Raw genomic sequence first — 14,617 nt, forward strand, 5'->3', positions numbered from 1 at the left:
TCCATAAGGTCACAAAGGATGGGTCATGACTGAAGTGACTTAGCGTGCACACGAACTGTTTTTTAAATGATCTATCATTATATCTAAATATACTATGCAGATTTGGCTAAAGATATTAAAAAAAATCTTTACATGTAACATCAGTTTGACTCTTGCAGTTTAATTGCCATTTTTTTTCTTTTTGCTTAGTTACCATTTTTTAATAAGAAAATAGTTAATGTGACAGGTTAAAATTTGTTCTTTGACTTCTTAACATTTTTTGTGATGTTTTCCTATTTCCTGACCGTGTTTGATTTACTAAAGAAACTGGATGCTTTGCTTACATATATTGTGTGACCTGAGATAAAGCTCGAGGACTCCCTCAATAACTGGAGCGCAGGAAACAATTGACACTGTTTCTTAATTCACATTGTTTTTTAGATGTTTCCTACTTCCTAGTATAATATAGCTTTCCCATGAGAACAATTTGCTTGTAAATGGTTAGAGATGATAAATTTCTCATTGGCACCACATTCTGCAGGGAGAATTTCACTGTGCTTTTTAGTAGTTGAGTTGGCGTATGTGTCTGGGTGTTTGTATGTCTGTATATGTATTGGGGGCAGGGACTTCATGTTTTATATAGATGCCTCAGACTTCATTCCAAGTATCAGGTTTTTTTTTTTTGACTGCTTATTCATTCACATGGGGTTCTGCATTCTTGATTGGAACATCTTGCTTGATATAATTGTTTTAATCCTTCCAGTTTAAGGGAACACCACTGTGAATTACAGTGTTTTTAGATAGGCCTCGTGAGTGACAGTGGAAAGGAATTCATGGTATATTCATCAGACATTTGCATATATGTGTCTTGCATGTGAGTGTGTGATATTTATTGTCTTTGGTGCCATACAGTGGTCATTACAGAATAATTCCAGAATGTGGAGGAAATCCCTAGATAATCTCATCTTTTTTTGCAACTCCCATTTGCAATTCAAAAAGAAAAGAAGTTTTCCCATTACTTCCGAAATGGTGGTTCCCACATTCAGAAGTTAGACTGCATACAAAGTGAAAGTAAAAGTTTTCCAGTGGAAAAAAACATGTAGAACTTTGAGTTCCTTTTTTTTCTGTCTTATCAGATTTTGTAAAAATAATACCACTTGTCAGTATTGCAGTTCTTCCTTCTCGAGAACTGAAAGCATTTCACAATCTTTTTTCCTCATGCCCTCCTCTTCAAGGCAATCTTTACTGGGCTGGGTTTATTTTTATCACAGCAACAACCAGTTTTTAGAAACTTTTGCAAACGAAAAAAGAAAAATGAGAATGGCACTGTAGCTGACATTCATTTTAGCTGTTTCCTAGTGTGAACATTTGAGTATTTCTAAAATTTTCTCTCTAAGTATGTCTTATTTTTTCTTAGTTTGTCCCAGTTCTAAGTCTCTATTCTGCTGATTGGGTAAAAAAAGTTTTAGTGTAAAACCTTATACCCGCAGAATGACTTTTTGAACTCTGAATTAGGTCTTTTCCCCCCTTTTTCCAATAACTCCTTTTTCATCACTCTATTCAGTATAATCACAGGCTCCAGGAAAGTTGGCACTGGAGAGGACTCTTAAGGATTACCCAGTTTAAGACCTTCATATAAATGAAGAAACTGAGGCCCAGAATGATTAAGGGATATGCTCAAGGTCAGATAGCTCATTGATGGCAGAGGTTTGACCAGAATCAAGGATTCCTGATTTCTAGTTCAATATTCTTTGACTTGCCTAAACAAAAAGAGTCTATCCGGATAGAATTAGAACACATCCTCACCAAATCCTGGTGGCAGCCAACAGGTTGAATTACAATCTAGTTCAATGAAAATTGGAAGGCAGTTTTATTTTTCCAGTTTATCAAATGTGAAATGGTAATGTTGAATTTATGGACATTTTTTTTTTTCTGACCTCTGGGTCTTGTGTGATTTCTATGTAGCTGAGACTGTGGTTTGAAATGACGAGTGATTTGTGTTCCTTCCTCAGGCCACCACACCATCTACATTGGGGTCCATGTGCCAAAGAGCTACCGGAGAAGGAGACGTCACAAGAGAAAGACAGGCCACCGAGAAAAGAAGGAAAAGGAGAGAATCTCTGAGAACTATTCTGACAAGTCAGATGTGGAGAACGCGGATGAGTCCAGCAGCAGCATCCTGAAGCCTCTCAGTGAGTTCCCCCTGGGTGCTGGTGCCCCTCTCTGCCTCCCTCCCATGGCCTTGGGAAAGACATGCTTAAAGATCTTAGGGCGAATGGGGAGGGGTGAGGAGACATTACGCCTCTAAAGAATAATGTCTCCGGAGGTGATGCTTTTCTTGTCCCTGTAGGTTGGTCTAGGAGGAGACCTGGTAAAATTCTGAGCAGGTCAGAAGAGATCTGACAGCGTTTAGGCGTTTAGCATTTTGTGTTTCCATTAGTGAAGTAGGACAGAGTATTATAGGTGATATTTAACTGCAATTATCAGCAGTAACTGGGAAATTTTTCAAGAAATTTTTGCCTTGTTTCTCCTTAGAAGTAGGTTCTATTAAGAAAGTAGGTCAAGATGAGGATTATACATACATATATATATATATATATATATATGTGTATGTATAATCCATAGAGGCTTCTCTGGTGGTTCAGTGGTAAAGAATCCTTCTGCGAAGCAGCAGACACGGGTTCAATTCCTAGGTCAGAAAGATCCCTTGGAGAAAGGAAATGGCAACTCACTCCAGTATCCTTGCCTGAAAAATCCCAATCTATTGGCTCACAAGAGAGTTGGACATGACTGGGCCAGTAAACAACAACAAAGTATAATCCATAACGTCTTATGAAAAAACACAAATGAACTTTTTGGCTATATACACACATATATATGTATATGCGTGTGTATATATATACACACACACATACTGTGCTGTCCTTAGCTGCTCAGTTTTGTCCAATTCTTTGCAACCCCGCAGACTGTAGCCCTTCAGGCTCCTCTGTCCATGGGGATTCTCCAGAGAAGAATACTGGACTGGATTGTCATGCCCTCCTCATATACACGCATACATATTTACATGACATTTATAGGATTATAGGTTACATTTAGCCAGGTTGATTTAAAAAAGAATAGTGGGAAAACATCCTGAAAATCAGAGGGTCATTTACAGTGACGCAGCTCTGAAAATGTTGAAACTATTAGCCATCATCAGACTTTGGATAGAGGTGTTATTTGGCACAGAATAGCAGGAGGTCAAAGCACATCCTTGGATTCAAGCAGGTGGATGTGTGTTTGGGTTTATGTGTCTGTTGCTTTGGTTTCTTTCGATGTGGAGAACGTTGGGCTATCTGGGCAGCTTTGTGGCTAGAGTGAGAATAAATATATGCAGTAGAAGCGAAAAGCCGTAGAAGCGAAAAGCAGCAGAAACATATGCCAGTTTGGGAAGAGTCCCCAACATGAGTTACATAGTGACAGCTTTTCATGTTGGCGAGCTCAGCCCAGTTCTTCCTCTCTTTGCTACAGTTGCAGAAATCCAGAACCTGCAATAAAATCCAACATGGGTGGCAAAGATAAAGATCCAGTTTAGTCTTTGTAGGTGATGAGAGGCTAAATTAGAATTAACAGCTCAGAACGGTTGAAAGTGAATTTACAGAGTTAAGTATGAGGCTGTGAAGTGTAGTGATGTGAATCTGTAAATTGTTTTTATAGTCTGTCTACTGGAGCTGAGCAGGTGGTTTAGCAGGTAGAGAGGTACTTATGTGGAGAGGAGCTGTCAGCTGGACCACCGAATTAAAGAGGAATGTTCTGAGGACAGTTTGGGGATGGACCACTGAATTAAAAGTTTAAAGTGTTGGAGTAAATGTAAGACTTACATGGGACCAGAGGACAGGAGGCAGGAGTTGCATGCTTTTCACTGGAACACTGGGGGAGAGCCTTTCTGAAAGGCATTGTTTGTATATTGACTAAAAAAAATGGGGTCTGTTTCGAGCAAAGTCCTTGAAATGCAGACAAAAAAGGTCACAGTTAATAGTCTTGAGGAACGAAAGATAACATTCCTTTCCAAATACATTACTAGTTTATCTCGATTTGCTATCTGTTTTGGCAAGACCTGAGCCAGAATCAGAGGTGCTGTCTCCAGTGTGTGTGTGTGTGTGTGTGTGTGTGTGTGTGTGTGTGTGTGTGTGTGTGTGTGTGGCTGTCTGTCTGTCTGTCTCATCGTCTCTCATTCTGCAATTTAAGAACAAGAGTGCATCATCTCTATAAATACTAAAAGGGAAAGAGATGCTCACTTACACAAATGGGCCACAGGATTTTGAGATGATCATTATGTAATAGCTTTTTAGGAAGGGCAGTGGAAACTATGCCAGTAATACTCAAGTAGGTAATAGGGATGAACAGGTCAGAAAGGCACTGAGGCTGAATCTCTGTCTTCCATGGAATGCTGTGACTTCCTGTGGCCTCTGGAGACCAGTTTGAGTAGAGCATGTAGAGGACGGAAGGCAGTTCATACTCTTTATCTTAGAGGTCTTCTCCTTGGGGAGTACTGCATTGGGTTGTATACTTGGTTTCTGAAGCGATCCTACGGAGACAACATTGTTAAGGACAATGATAACAAAGAAATGATCAATAAATTTGTATTTTATAGTTAGTTATTTTCTGCTAGTCAGTAAGTTATGCTGTCATATGCCTGTGACGTATTTGACATCCAACTTGACATGAAGATCCTCAAAGAAATTGCTGTATTTTCTCCATTGCTTATCATGGAGACTAGATGGGTTGATAGCTGGTTTATCTGGTGCGATTCTACTTAAAAATCGTTGCACTCAGATGTAAAGGGACATTTAAGCGTGTGATTTTGGGGAAACTATAGGGCTCTGGCGCCAATGTGAAGACAAAAGTTTCTCTTGTTCTTAGATCTGTGGTTTTTAAGTAACTTATGTCTACAGGCATGCCAGGCCCCCTAGACCAGATTCTTGCATGGACCTGGTGTTATATCAGGTGGTGCTTGTCACTATTGAAAAAACCCACCTGGAAATAGAGCCCCTTGATGAGAATCATCTCTGATTTTTCCCTTCCTGTCACCCTCATCTGCAATATGTCGATAACTTTTGTTGGTTCTACTTCTAAAATACCTCTGAATCTGTCTATTGTTTTTTAATGTGACTGCCATATTCTGATCCAGGGAATCCTACCCTCTTGCTTAAGACAACTGGAACAACCTCTGCTTTTCATATCTTTTCCCACACAGAGGGAGTAGTGATTATCACGAAGTGCAAATTGGGTCATACCATTCCCTCTTTAGAATGAAATCCTGGTCAAAGCTCAGGGCCCACTGTGTCTCACCAGAATCCTTTGCATTACTTGCTCCTTGTTCACTTTAATTCAGCCACACTGATTTTTCAGTGGTGTCCAAACCTTTTCTGCCTCAGGACCTTTGCTTGTGCAATTCTGTCTTTCTGGAATGGTCCCTCATTCTTGCCCTGGTTAGCTTTTCTCTGCCTTTATGTTCCGGCTTCAAAGTGTTGTCTCTTCAGAGAGCGATGCTTTGCCCTGCTATTCTATCTGATGTATTAATAGCTTCTCCATTGTTGGTCTTCCACAGTTCTCATCTCTTTCCTTTGTAATACATGTTTCACTTCGGGAGTTTACTAACCTACAGTTAGTAAAAAAAACCTACAGTTTTGTCTTGTGCTGATGGGACAGCGTAAGCTCCCTGAGAGCTTGGATCAGGTTTGTCTTCTTTTCCTGTGTTATCTCTGGCACCCAGCACGGTCGGTGCCTGGTACATAGTGTGTGTGTGTGTGTGCATGCTAAGTCAGTTCAGTCATGTCTGACTCTATGTGACCCTGTGGACTGGAGCCCACCAGGCTCCTCTGTCCATGGAATTCTCCAGGCAAGAATGTGGAGTGGGTTGGCATGCCCTTCCCCAGGGGATCTTCCCGACCCAGGGATTGAACCTGAGGTTCTTAGGTCTCCAGTGTTGGCAGGTGGGTTCTTTACTACTAGTGCCATCTGGAAAGCCCAGCGTATATGCTTCAGTTCAGTTCAGTTCAGTTCAGTCACTCAGTCGTGTCCGACTCTTTGCGACCCCATGAATCGCAGCACGCCAGGCCTCCCTGTCTGTCACCAACTCCTGGAGTTCACTCAGACTCACGTCCATCGAGTCAGTGATGCCATCCAGCCATCCAGTTGAGTTGATGGATTGCCACAGAGGAAGACATAGGTATTGCTTCTATTGGTCTCAGATGAAGATCCAAGTGGTTTTCTTGTTTGTAATCCTCATACGTGATCTTTATATTTCCTGCTCTGCCTTTTTCTCTTGCCATGTTAAAGTTGGCCCTGATTTTTAATTACTCCACTTTGGAAAGTGCCTCATTATTTCAGCTATTGCTGAAGCACTACTTTGGTCGAGGCACACGACTCCCAAGTGTGTTGAGTTGCTTGTCACTCACAGCTGTTGGAGGAAATCAATCCACAGAGCACGTGGATTTATCACTTACATTTAAAAATGCTCACTAGTCCACACAAGAGCTCAGGTGACTCAGCTTTGGAAGCCATATTGAGGAGGCATAGGACAAATAGTAAAGGACATTTGTAATAAGACATAAGCCAAATATCTTCAAGTATTCAGGCACATATGAAGATGACGTAATTAATGGGTTCATTTAGCTTATAACACAGAAGCTTTTTTCTCTTCCCTGTGGCTCTGGTGTCAAGAGAAGGCTTCTAAAAAGTGGATGCATGTGTTGAATCTTAGGCATTGGGAGCTTTGAGGAGGAAGCTAGCCAGCTTCTTTGTCCCTGTCCCCCTCTTCCCACCCCCAAGCTCAGCAGCAGCTCTGAGGCCTCACACAGCTGTTTTTCTCTGTGTGGCGTTTGAGCTGGTGTCCCACCTTGGGACACAGAGAAGAAAACACGTGTGAGAAGTGTGGGACATGAGCAATGGGGCGGGAGGCTGGGGAAGACAAATGAAGTGGAAGAGCAGGCAGGAGGAGAGACAAGGGAGCGAGGAGGTGGTGTGGAGTGGGTGGTGGAGAGAAAAGCTCGATTGTGCTCTTTCTTAAAAATAACCCTTTGCCTCCCCCACTGTGCACTTTTTCTTCCCCCTAAGTTAGCAACTGCTGTCCTCCGAGGGTTGCCCATTCTGGATGGGGAGGTGGTCCTAGACGAGCTAAACTCCTACCATCGATGGAGTGACCTCTGCACTTTGCATTTTGTTAGTGTGCTGGGGTGCTCGTGGGGGACTCACAGGCCTCTCTGTGACGGCAGAGACTCTGAAGATGTATAAAATGTTAGCAAACAGAGCTACAAGCAGAACATCCTGTTCAGCATTTCGGTCTGATGTGTAATCTATCTCTTGACAAGCTCGCACATGCCTCGGTGCTGGGAGGTGCTAACTGCCTCTCACACATATGTCTTGCCCATGGTGGGATTCTGTCGCTAGGTATGCGCACACAGACGTTCATTCAGTCGTGTGGTAGTCTTTTTTAGCTCTTTGGATGAGTACCAGGACTGATGGATTTATGCTAGTGAGCATTGTTCTGTGAGCCTGGAACATGGATGCCCGTGGGTGATCCAGTAATAGCCAGGAAACTGAAGCAGAGAAATGGGCAGCCGCTTTTGTTTGGTGCTTCCAGGGAAATGAACAGAGTACCTTTGCATAAGAGCCAAGATTATTTGGGATTTTGTCATTTGACTTTGCATACACCCCTGTGCCCTCCCCCGACCCGACTTCATTCTGCTGGGTGCATTTCTACTTTTTCCTTGATTCTTACATGTTTTCAGGCGAGGCCTTAAATACCGATATCTAAGATTCTTACAATTTTCTGTGCACCATTTGCATATCCCCCCAGTGAACCAGTATGCAGGAGAGAAGGAAGTCTGAAGTGTGCATGCGAAGAGTAGATTCTGTCCCTGTTAAGAAATAAAACACAAAAGAAACACACTGTCTTTTTTATCCTCTTCTCTATTTTTCATCCTATATACGTAGGAGGATGCATTTTATCTTTAGGTCTGAAACAAAGGCTTTTTGTATTAAAAAATAATTGAAAACCTAAAAGTTGGCCTTTTCAGAAGGGTCACTTGTGATGGAAGTTTACTGAAAAGGCAGTGGGTCACGGCAGTTAGGAGCACATTTGAGCTAGACAGTTCGAATACCAGCTCATACCAGCAGCGTGAACTTGGCAAGATACTTAAGCTCTCAGTACTCCACTTTCCTCTCCTGTAAAGGGAATAATGATAGAAATTAATCCATAGTGCTCTGAGTGTTAAGTGAGCGGTGTATCTGGTTAGCAATTATTATTTTGAGTTATTCTGAACACTTTCTTCGATCTCATCTTTTCCCATCCACTGTACACAGGTAATGCCAAAGGGTCAGACTAAAACTTTGCAGAATTACTTCTTTAAGCGCTTCTGCCTTTTGTGCTATCAATGCCCACTAGCTTTTCCTTTGCTTTGGCTGTCAGCTTGACTCCTGGATCCCAATGGCATCTTCAGGAGATCTAGCTTAAATTCAGTCTCTTATTAATAACTTGCTGGTGGTACAGCCTGGATGCTGCATAGCGTGAAAGGACCAAGGAAACAAGATGTTCATCAGGCAGAAGTGATACTGATCGTGCTCCTGTTTTGTGTAAAAGACAGCCAGTAGAGCAAGTGACTGCTTATTACCACGTGTGTCCTTGAATTCAGCCAGTAGTTGGAATTTCGCTTCTGAGCCCCTGAAGGCAAATGGTCTGTCCCTTCTTTCCTGAGAAGGATCTCTTTTCTGCCTCTTTGTGTTTCTCAGTGAAATTAATCTGGCTAAGAAGGGCAGTTGGGTGGGACGAGTCAGCAACCTGAAGGCAGTGCTGTGCAGAGAGGAAAATGTTTGGCATACTTGTGTTTCTGGTGGCACGAGGCAGGCTCAACAATGTTGTGTTTTGTGTGGTACACATAATTGCTGTTTCTTCCTCTGTGCTGCTGATGAGTACAGGAGGGCTGTGTCATGGTGCTTCCACCTTCTTTCACTGGTTAACTATGTACACCTCATAGGGAGCCTGGTGTTTTGGAAATGCGATTCACTTGAAGTCACCTTGAAGCTGCCTCCAAGTGGCAGTCCTTCACACTATGGAAGAGTGTCATTTCTCGTAGCCTCTGACTGTTCTATTACAATAGATATTCCATTTTATCATGCCATGAGATGTTATGAATAGTGTGTTTACGTGTGTCATGGGAGAGTTGATGTCGTTGCTATTTATAGTGACTCATGAGTTCTGGAGGCCTCAGAGGGTTCCACTGTGCTCCAGGGGCTGGGGTACGCAAGCTAAAAAGAGACTGTGACTTGGGGTGGAAAATGGGAGAAAACCAGAGCCCCATGTGGAATGTCAGATGTGAAGTATACTTTAATGAAGCGAAGAGGGTGTAAATGACTGTGGGTCACAGGCATTAGCTCCTCAGCAGAAGGCAGAACGCATCCTGTGGTTTGAGTTCAAGGTTATAAGATAAGAATCTTGAGGGTGTGAGCGTATTTGAGAGTATATGTGTGATTAAAAAAAGAAAGATATTGGTAGGGATCTTCTTGAAATGGTAATTCTATTTAGGAAATTTCTCATATAAAAAGTTCTTGAAGGACTCCATGGGTTCTTAATTCCAGGGATTTAGATTCAGGACTTTATGGACTTAAACTGTTAATGCAAAAATTGCTATGAGGGACCATAGGGGACCGTGGGTATACTCTATAAATAAATTCTCTGGAATTCTTCCATGACCACAATCTGGAAGCAGGAATGTTGGGTTCTTTTAATAACTTTCCCATGGATGGGGAGTGTTACTTGACTTTTCATCACATTCTGTAGAGGTGTGGTGAGCATGGAGTCCCTGTCATCTTTGTTACCTATATAATCAAAATCTTCGTTATCTTTGACTCTTAAATATTCTTCTTCCATAGACAGCCACTCACTGAGTCCTGTTGGTTTTCCATCAGTGTCTCTTGTGTCTGCCTTTTCCTTTGCATTCGTAAGGCATTATCTTCTTTGGATTTTCTGCCTTCAGGGTCTAACTTGAAATAGAAGGGAGTTATTTCTGATAAGGTTTCCAGATTGCTAAACTGTCACTTTCATCTAGTCTCTCCTTAATTAAATAAATAGTAATAATAATAATAATAATAAACCCTTCCAATGCTCCTCATTACTGAAAACAGTTTCCTAACTTGGGCTTCTTAGACATTTAAAAAGAAATTGAGACTAATGGAGCTTCCTCTACTGTTTTCAATATTTTAGGTAGTTTAATGCAAGTTGTAGGTTTACTCTGCTTCTGCAGGCCTTAAAGAGAGCATTTATACCAGCACGTAATGACTTGCCCAGTTTTTGAACTCCTGTGGCAAGTATTTTACATTATTTTACAAGTATGTTACATGTTCTGATACTTAGACCTGTGGTGATTTGAGTATTGACTCACTTCTTTAATTCAGGTGTGTGTCGTCTCTCCAACGATATCATTAGAGCCCCACTGGCAGGAGCAATATCTCATATTTAATTTGAGTCATGTTTTGAAGTAGCATATCCTTTGAGTGGGTATACAAATAAAATGTCCAGAAATGATCAAGTAGGTTAAAATATTCTGCTCTGTCTGCAAAAATAAAAACTGAAAAGTTTAGTATTAACAACTACCTTAGTTTAAAAAAATGCTATTTTCCCCAACCTAAATCTTATTCAAATGTGATTAAAATAGAAGTCACTGGAGTTGTGCAGTAGAGTGAGTTGAACAACAGTGACACGAAAAGAGAGAAGGCCAGGAAAAGTATTTTTTCTCATGCTGTATAGGTCTGCAACATTTACTTTGCAATGACTAATTAGCACATAAAAAATAGAAATTGTTCATATTTTCAAAACAGAAACAAAAAGTGCTACCCTGCATGTACTTTTTCTCATGAGAAAATATTAAAATGTGTGAAGATATGTATGTCAGTGCAAGAATGCAAAATGTTATTTAAGATGGCATTTCACTAAAGAACTGTATTAGCATGTTGAGTTGGAGTAAGCTTCCCTCTGCATAAGACTATTTGGGGTACATATTCCACTTTGCCAAGTGAGGATAGTATATAAAAATGGTTACTTATGATAGTGAGATTCGTTAATCAGTTTATGTCACGGAGGCTGTTTGTGGAGTGTCTTACATGGAAAATTTTAAGAATTGTTTATGTATGTTTATCATGGATAAACAGATTAATCCGTGTTGCTGCAGAGATGAACTTAGGTGACCTTTGTACATCCTTCTCAGAATTATGATGTAATGGTTTTGAAACAAGAATGTCCCTGAAATTTTTTATTCTTTTGCTGCTTGCCAATTAAGCCAAATTCCTTTTTTTTTTAAAAGCAGAGTGTACTCAATACCCTTAGGAGTTACTTTTGGTAGTGGTGTTACTGTGTTCCAGCAATCTGTATTAAAATTATCCTTTGTGAGTTACCAAAATTTTAACACAGAGGCCACAGAGAAATTACATTTAATTGATTCTGCTTCATTTATGAGGAAGGAATAACTTAGGTGTAATGGAAAATGTGACTTCTGGATGCAGATTTACAGGAAACACGCCGACTGTATAGCTGGCTGTGTTTGTTCAAAACTGAAGTTGTTTTCAGCAAAAAATAGGCTGATTTCTGTTACCAAGTCATGGGAATAGCAATTTCTGTAACCAGAAATTCACTGCAGATTTGTGTAGTATCCAGAATGCATGCATGAGCAGCTTATAAAATCCTAGGTCAGTTCTTTGACTCTGCTTTTTTATTTCTTGTGAAATTGCTGAATTCCCCAAATGAACAAAAACCAAGGAAACAAACAAGCAAAAAAGTTCAGAGAGATTTTTGGATTATTTTATTGATGTCCACACCCAGAGATGGCTAATATTCTCCCTTGTTCCTCCAATTCTTAAATATAGATTTTGAACAGAAGATACTATGGTTAATGAGAACTGAAGGTAGATAACTGGTATTCCACTGGCCACTCATTTAGATCAAATGCTAATCAAAGTTTTCTAAAGTGCGTGAGAAGTGTGTGGCTAAAGGAAACTTTTCCTGAGTTATTATTTCTTGCTCAAATCAAACTTGGAAGGTTTATAGATTTTTTTTTTCCCCTATCAGATTGACTGGAAAATGTGTATGCCACATTCTCTTTAAGCTCCTTTTATTCTATTGTTTTATGATTCTTTCTGACATTTGTAAAACACCTAAGTGATGAATATAATGGGATAAACTTCAGGATCTTTGCATTGCATATTTTTTGTGTACAGTAGAAGTGACAGAGAGGCTTTCCTTGTCTGGCAGGTGGGGAAAATGTTCTGTCTTTAAGTGTGAAGATGGGGAATTTTAATAGAAGGCTCGTACTAGCTTGGATGAAAAAGAGATCAATCAAGGGCAACGTATTAGTAGAAAAACCAACCTGAAGCTTATATTTATTTTAAGTAACAATTGATTTTTTAAAATGTCACTGAATTCCACATTTTGGCCAGTGGGGGTGGGGGGGCACAGAAAAAAAGTACATGAATAACACTGAAGGTAAGGAGATAGGAAAGTGTTAGCCGCTCAGTTGTGTCCGATTCTTTGCAGTCCGTGAACCATAGTCCACCAGGCTCCTCTCTGACCATGGAATTATCCAGGGAGTAATACCGGAGTGTGTTGCCATTCCCTTCTCCAGGGGATCTTCCCAACCCCGGGATTGAACCCTGGTCTCCTGCAATGCAGGCAGATTCTTTGCCATCTGAGCCACTAGGGAAGCCCAAGGAGAGTGAGGAGATGACCAGTTCTGAGAAAGAGACACTGTGGAGGGACCCTGACTATTGAGAAAGACAGTGAGACCAAAGAACAGAAAAATCACTGGGTGAGTGGCAGAGGCTAGCTTCTCACCCCTCAAAATAGAACCACATTTCTTAGCAGGACCAGATCTCTAATGCTGTCCTCAGACAAGTTTCAAGTGGCCTCTGCCTGTCTTATCTTTAATCCCCCAAGGGATAGTTTTTCTACCATGATTATGAAATAATTACGGTGATTCTCTAGCTTCTTTTCATTCTTCTGTTTACATTACCTCTTTGTATTGGTTTTGGAGTCCTCCCTAAGAGATGTTCCTTCTATCAAAAACTTGGGTCTTACTAGATCTTTTCGTAATACTTGTTTATTATTATTTTTTTTAAATTCCAGAACACTAAGGTATAAATAATCATATTTAGCATTCTGAAAAATTCTTTTGGTTATCTCTGAGATTTCTAGTAGGCCATTTAAGATAGCTACAATTCAACTTATGTTCCTTATAGGAGATTACCCCCAGGATTTGTTCAGCCACGAGATAAAGCTGGGGGAAAGTACTTTCTACAAAGGCTGCCCTGAGTGTTCACATCTAATCCAAGACTGGTCCCTTAGTAATCTGCCTGATGACAGTGGAAATTCAGTGAGGCAATGGGACTTTTTTGGAAGACAGCTGGATCTAGGGGAATTTTTGTAAGCAATGAACCATTCTTTAATTGAAACCACTGGATGTGGTTAGTAGTTTATTTTAAAAACACCATATGTTAGTTCATTCCTATATACTGTGACAATCGTAGTTTAATCAAAAGCTGCTTGTGACATTTCAGTTTAGTCCTGTTCATGAAAGAGTGGCTCACTTCCTTGAAATCCTGATCTCTGTGCCAAATGCCAGCACATTCACAATTACAGTTTGGCTTTTAGGCAATTGTGCAACTTTTTTTTTGAGTATGTGGTAGGTTTTTATTTATTTTTGTCACTTTCACTAATTTGTCATATTCTTAAATGAAAAAAATGTTTTCTCAGCCTTTTGTTTGTTAAACAGTGACTTTTATTCCTTTCTCCATAGTTCCCCTGAGAGGAAATAAGCTAATGTAACTTTTTTTTTTTTTTGGACTCTCCTTTTTGGCCAGAAAGTCAAGCTAATGCATGATCTCATTGAGACATGATCTACTTGTATGAACCATAAGCTAGTAAGCTTGTCATCATTCTTCATGGTTCTGGGGTAGACACCCCATGAGCCACCACAATAGGGTGAGAGGAGAGATGCAGTCCGATCCCTGAGTCTCAGTGCAGTGCAATGCAAGTCAATTCAATTTAATCCATTTTGATTCAGTCCAAGAAATATTTTGTTGTTGTCATTCAGTTGCTCAGTGGTGTCTGACTCTGCGACCCCATGGCCTGCAGCACCCAGGCTTCTCTGTCCTTCACCATCTCCTGGAGTTTGCTCAATGTCTGTTGAGTCGGTGATGTCATCCAAATATCTTGTCCTCTGTCGTCCCCTTCTCCACTTTCCCTCAATCTTTCCTATCATCAGGGTCTTTTCTAATGAGCTGACTCTTCACATCAGGTGGCCAAAGTATTAGAGCTTCAGCATCAGTCCTTCCAATGAATATTCAGGGTTGATTTCCTTTAGGATTGACTGGTTTGATCTTCTTGCAGTCCATATACTCTCAGGAGTCTTCTCCAACATCACAGTTCAAAAGAAATATTTAGGGAGTACTTTTTCTTTTCAGGCACAGACCTGGGTACTGGGCCTGCAGAGATGAAAATTGAAACCTGACAGTTTAGTGGAGAAAATGACACAATTCAAATTGCAGAGACTATGACAATTACTATAATAGAGCTATCCACCAGGTGGTATGAGGGCATCGAGGAAAATGT

General features: G+C 40.6%; 1 protein-coding gene across 4 annotated transcripts in view; it reads left to right on the top strand.

Moving 5' to 3' along the window:
* Nucleotides 1–14,617, top strand: part of SLC4A4 (solute carrier family 4 member 4) — a 363,818-nt gene that overhangs the window by 73,805 nt on the left and 275,396 nt on the right. For all 4 annotated transcript variants that reach the window (XM_070791561.1, XM_070791562.1, XM_019962896.2 and 1 more), the window contains exon 3: nt 1,992–2,171. In XM_070791561.1, the coding sequence (XP_070647662.1) occupies nt 1,992–2,171 (180 nt within the window). The remainder of the gene's footprint in view (nt 1–1,991; nt 2,172–14,617) is intronic.

This window comes from Bos indicus, chromosome 6, assembly GCF_029378745.1.
Source record: "Bos indicus isolate NIAB-ARS_2022 breed Sahiwal x Tharparkar chromosome 6, NIAB-ARS_B.indTharparkar_mat_pri_1.0, whole genome shotgun sequence".
Taxonomy (NCBI): Eukaryota; Metazoa; Chordata; class Mammalia; order Artiodactyla; family Bovidae; genus Bos; species Bos indicus.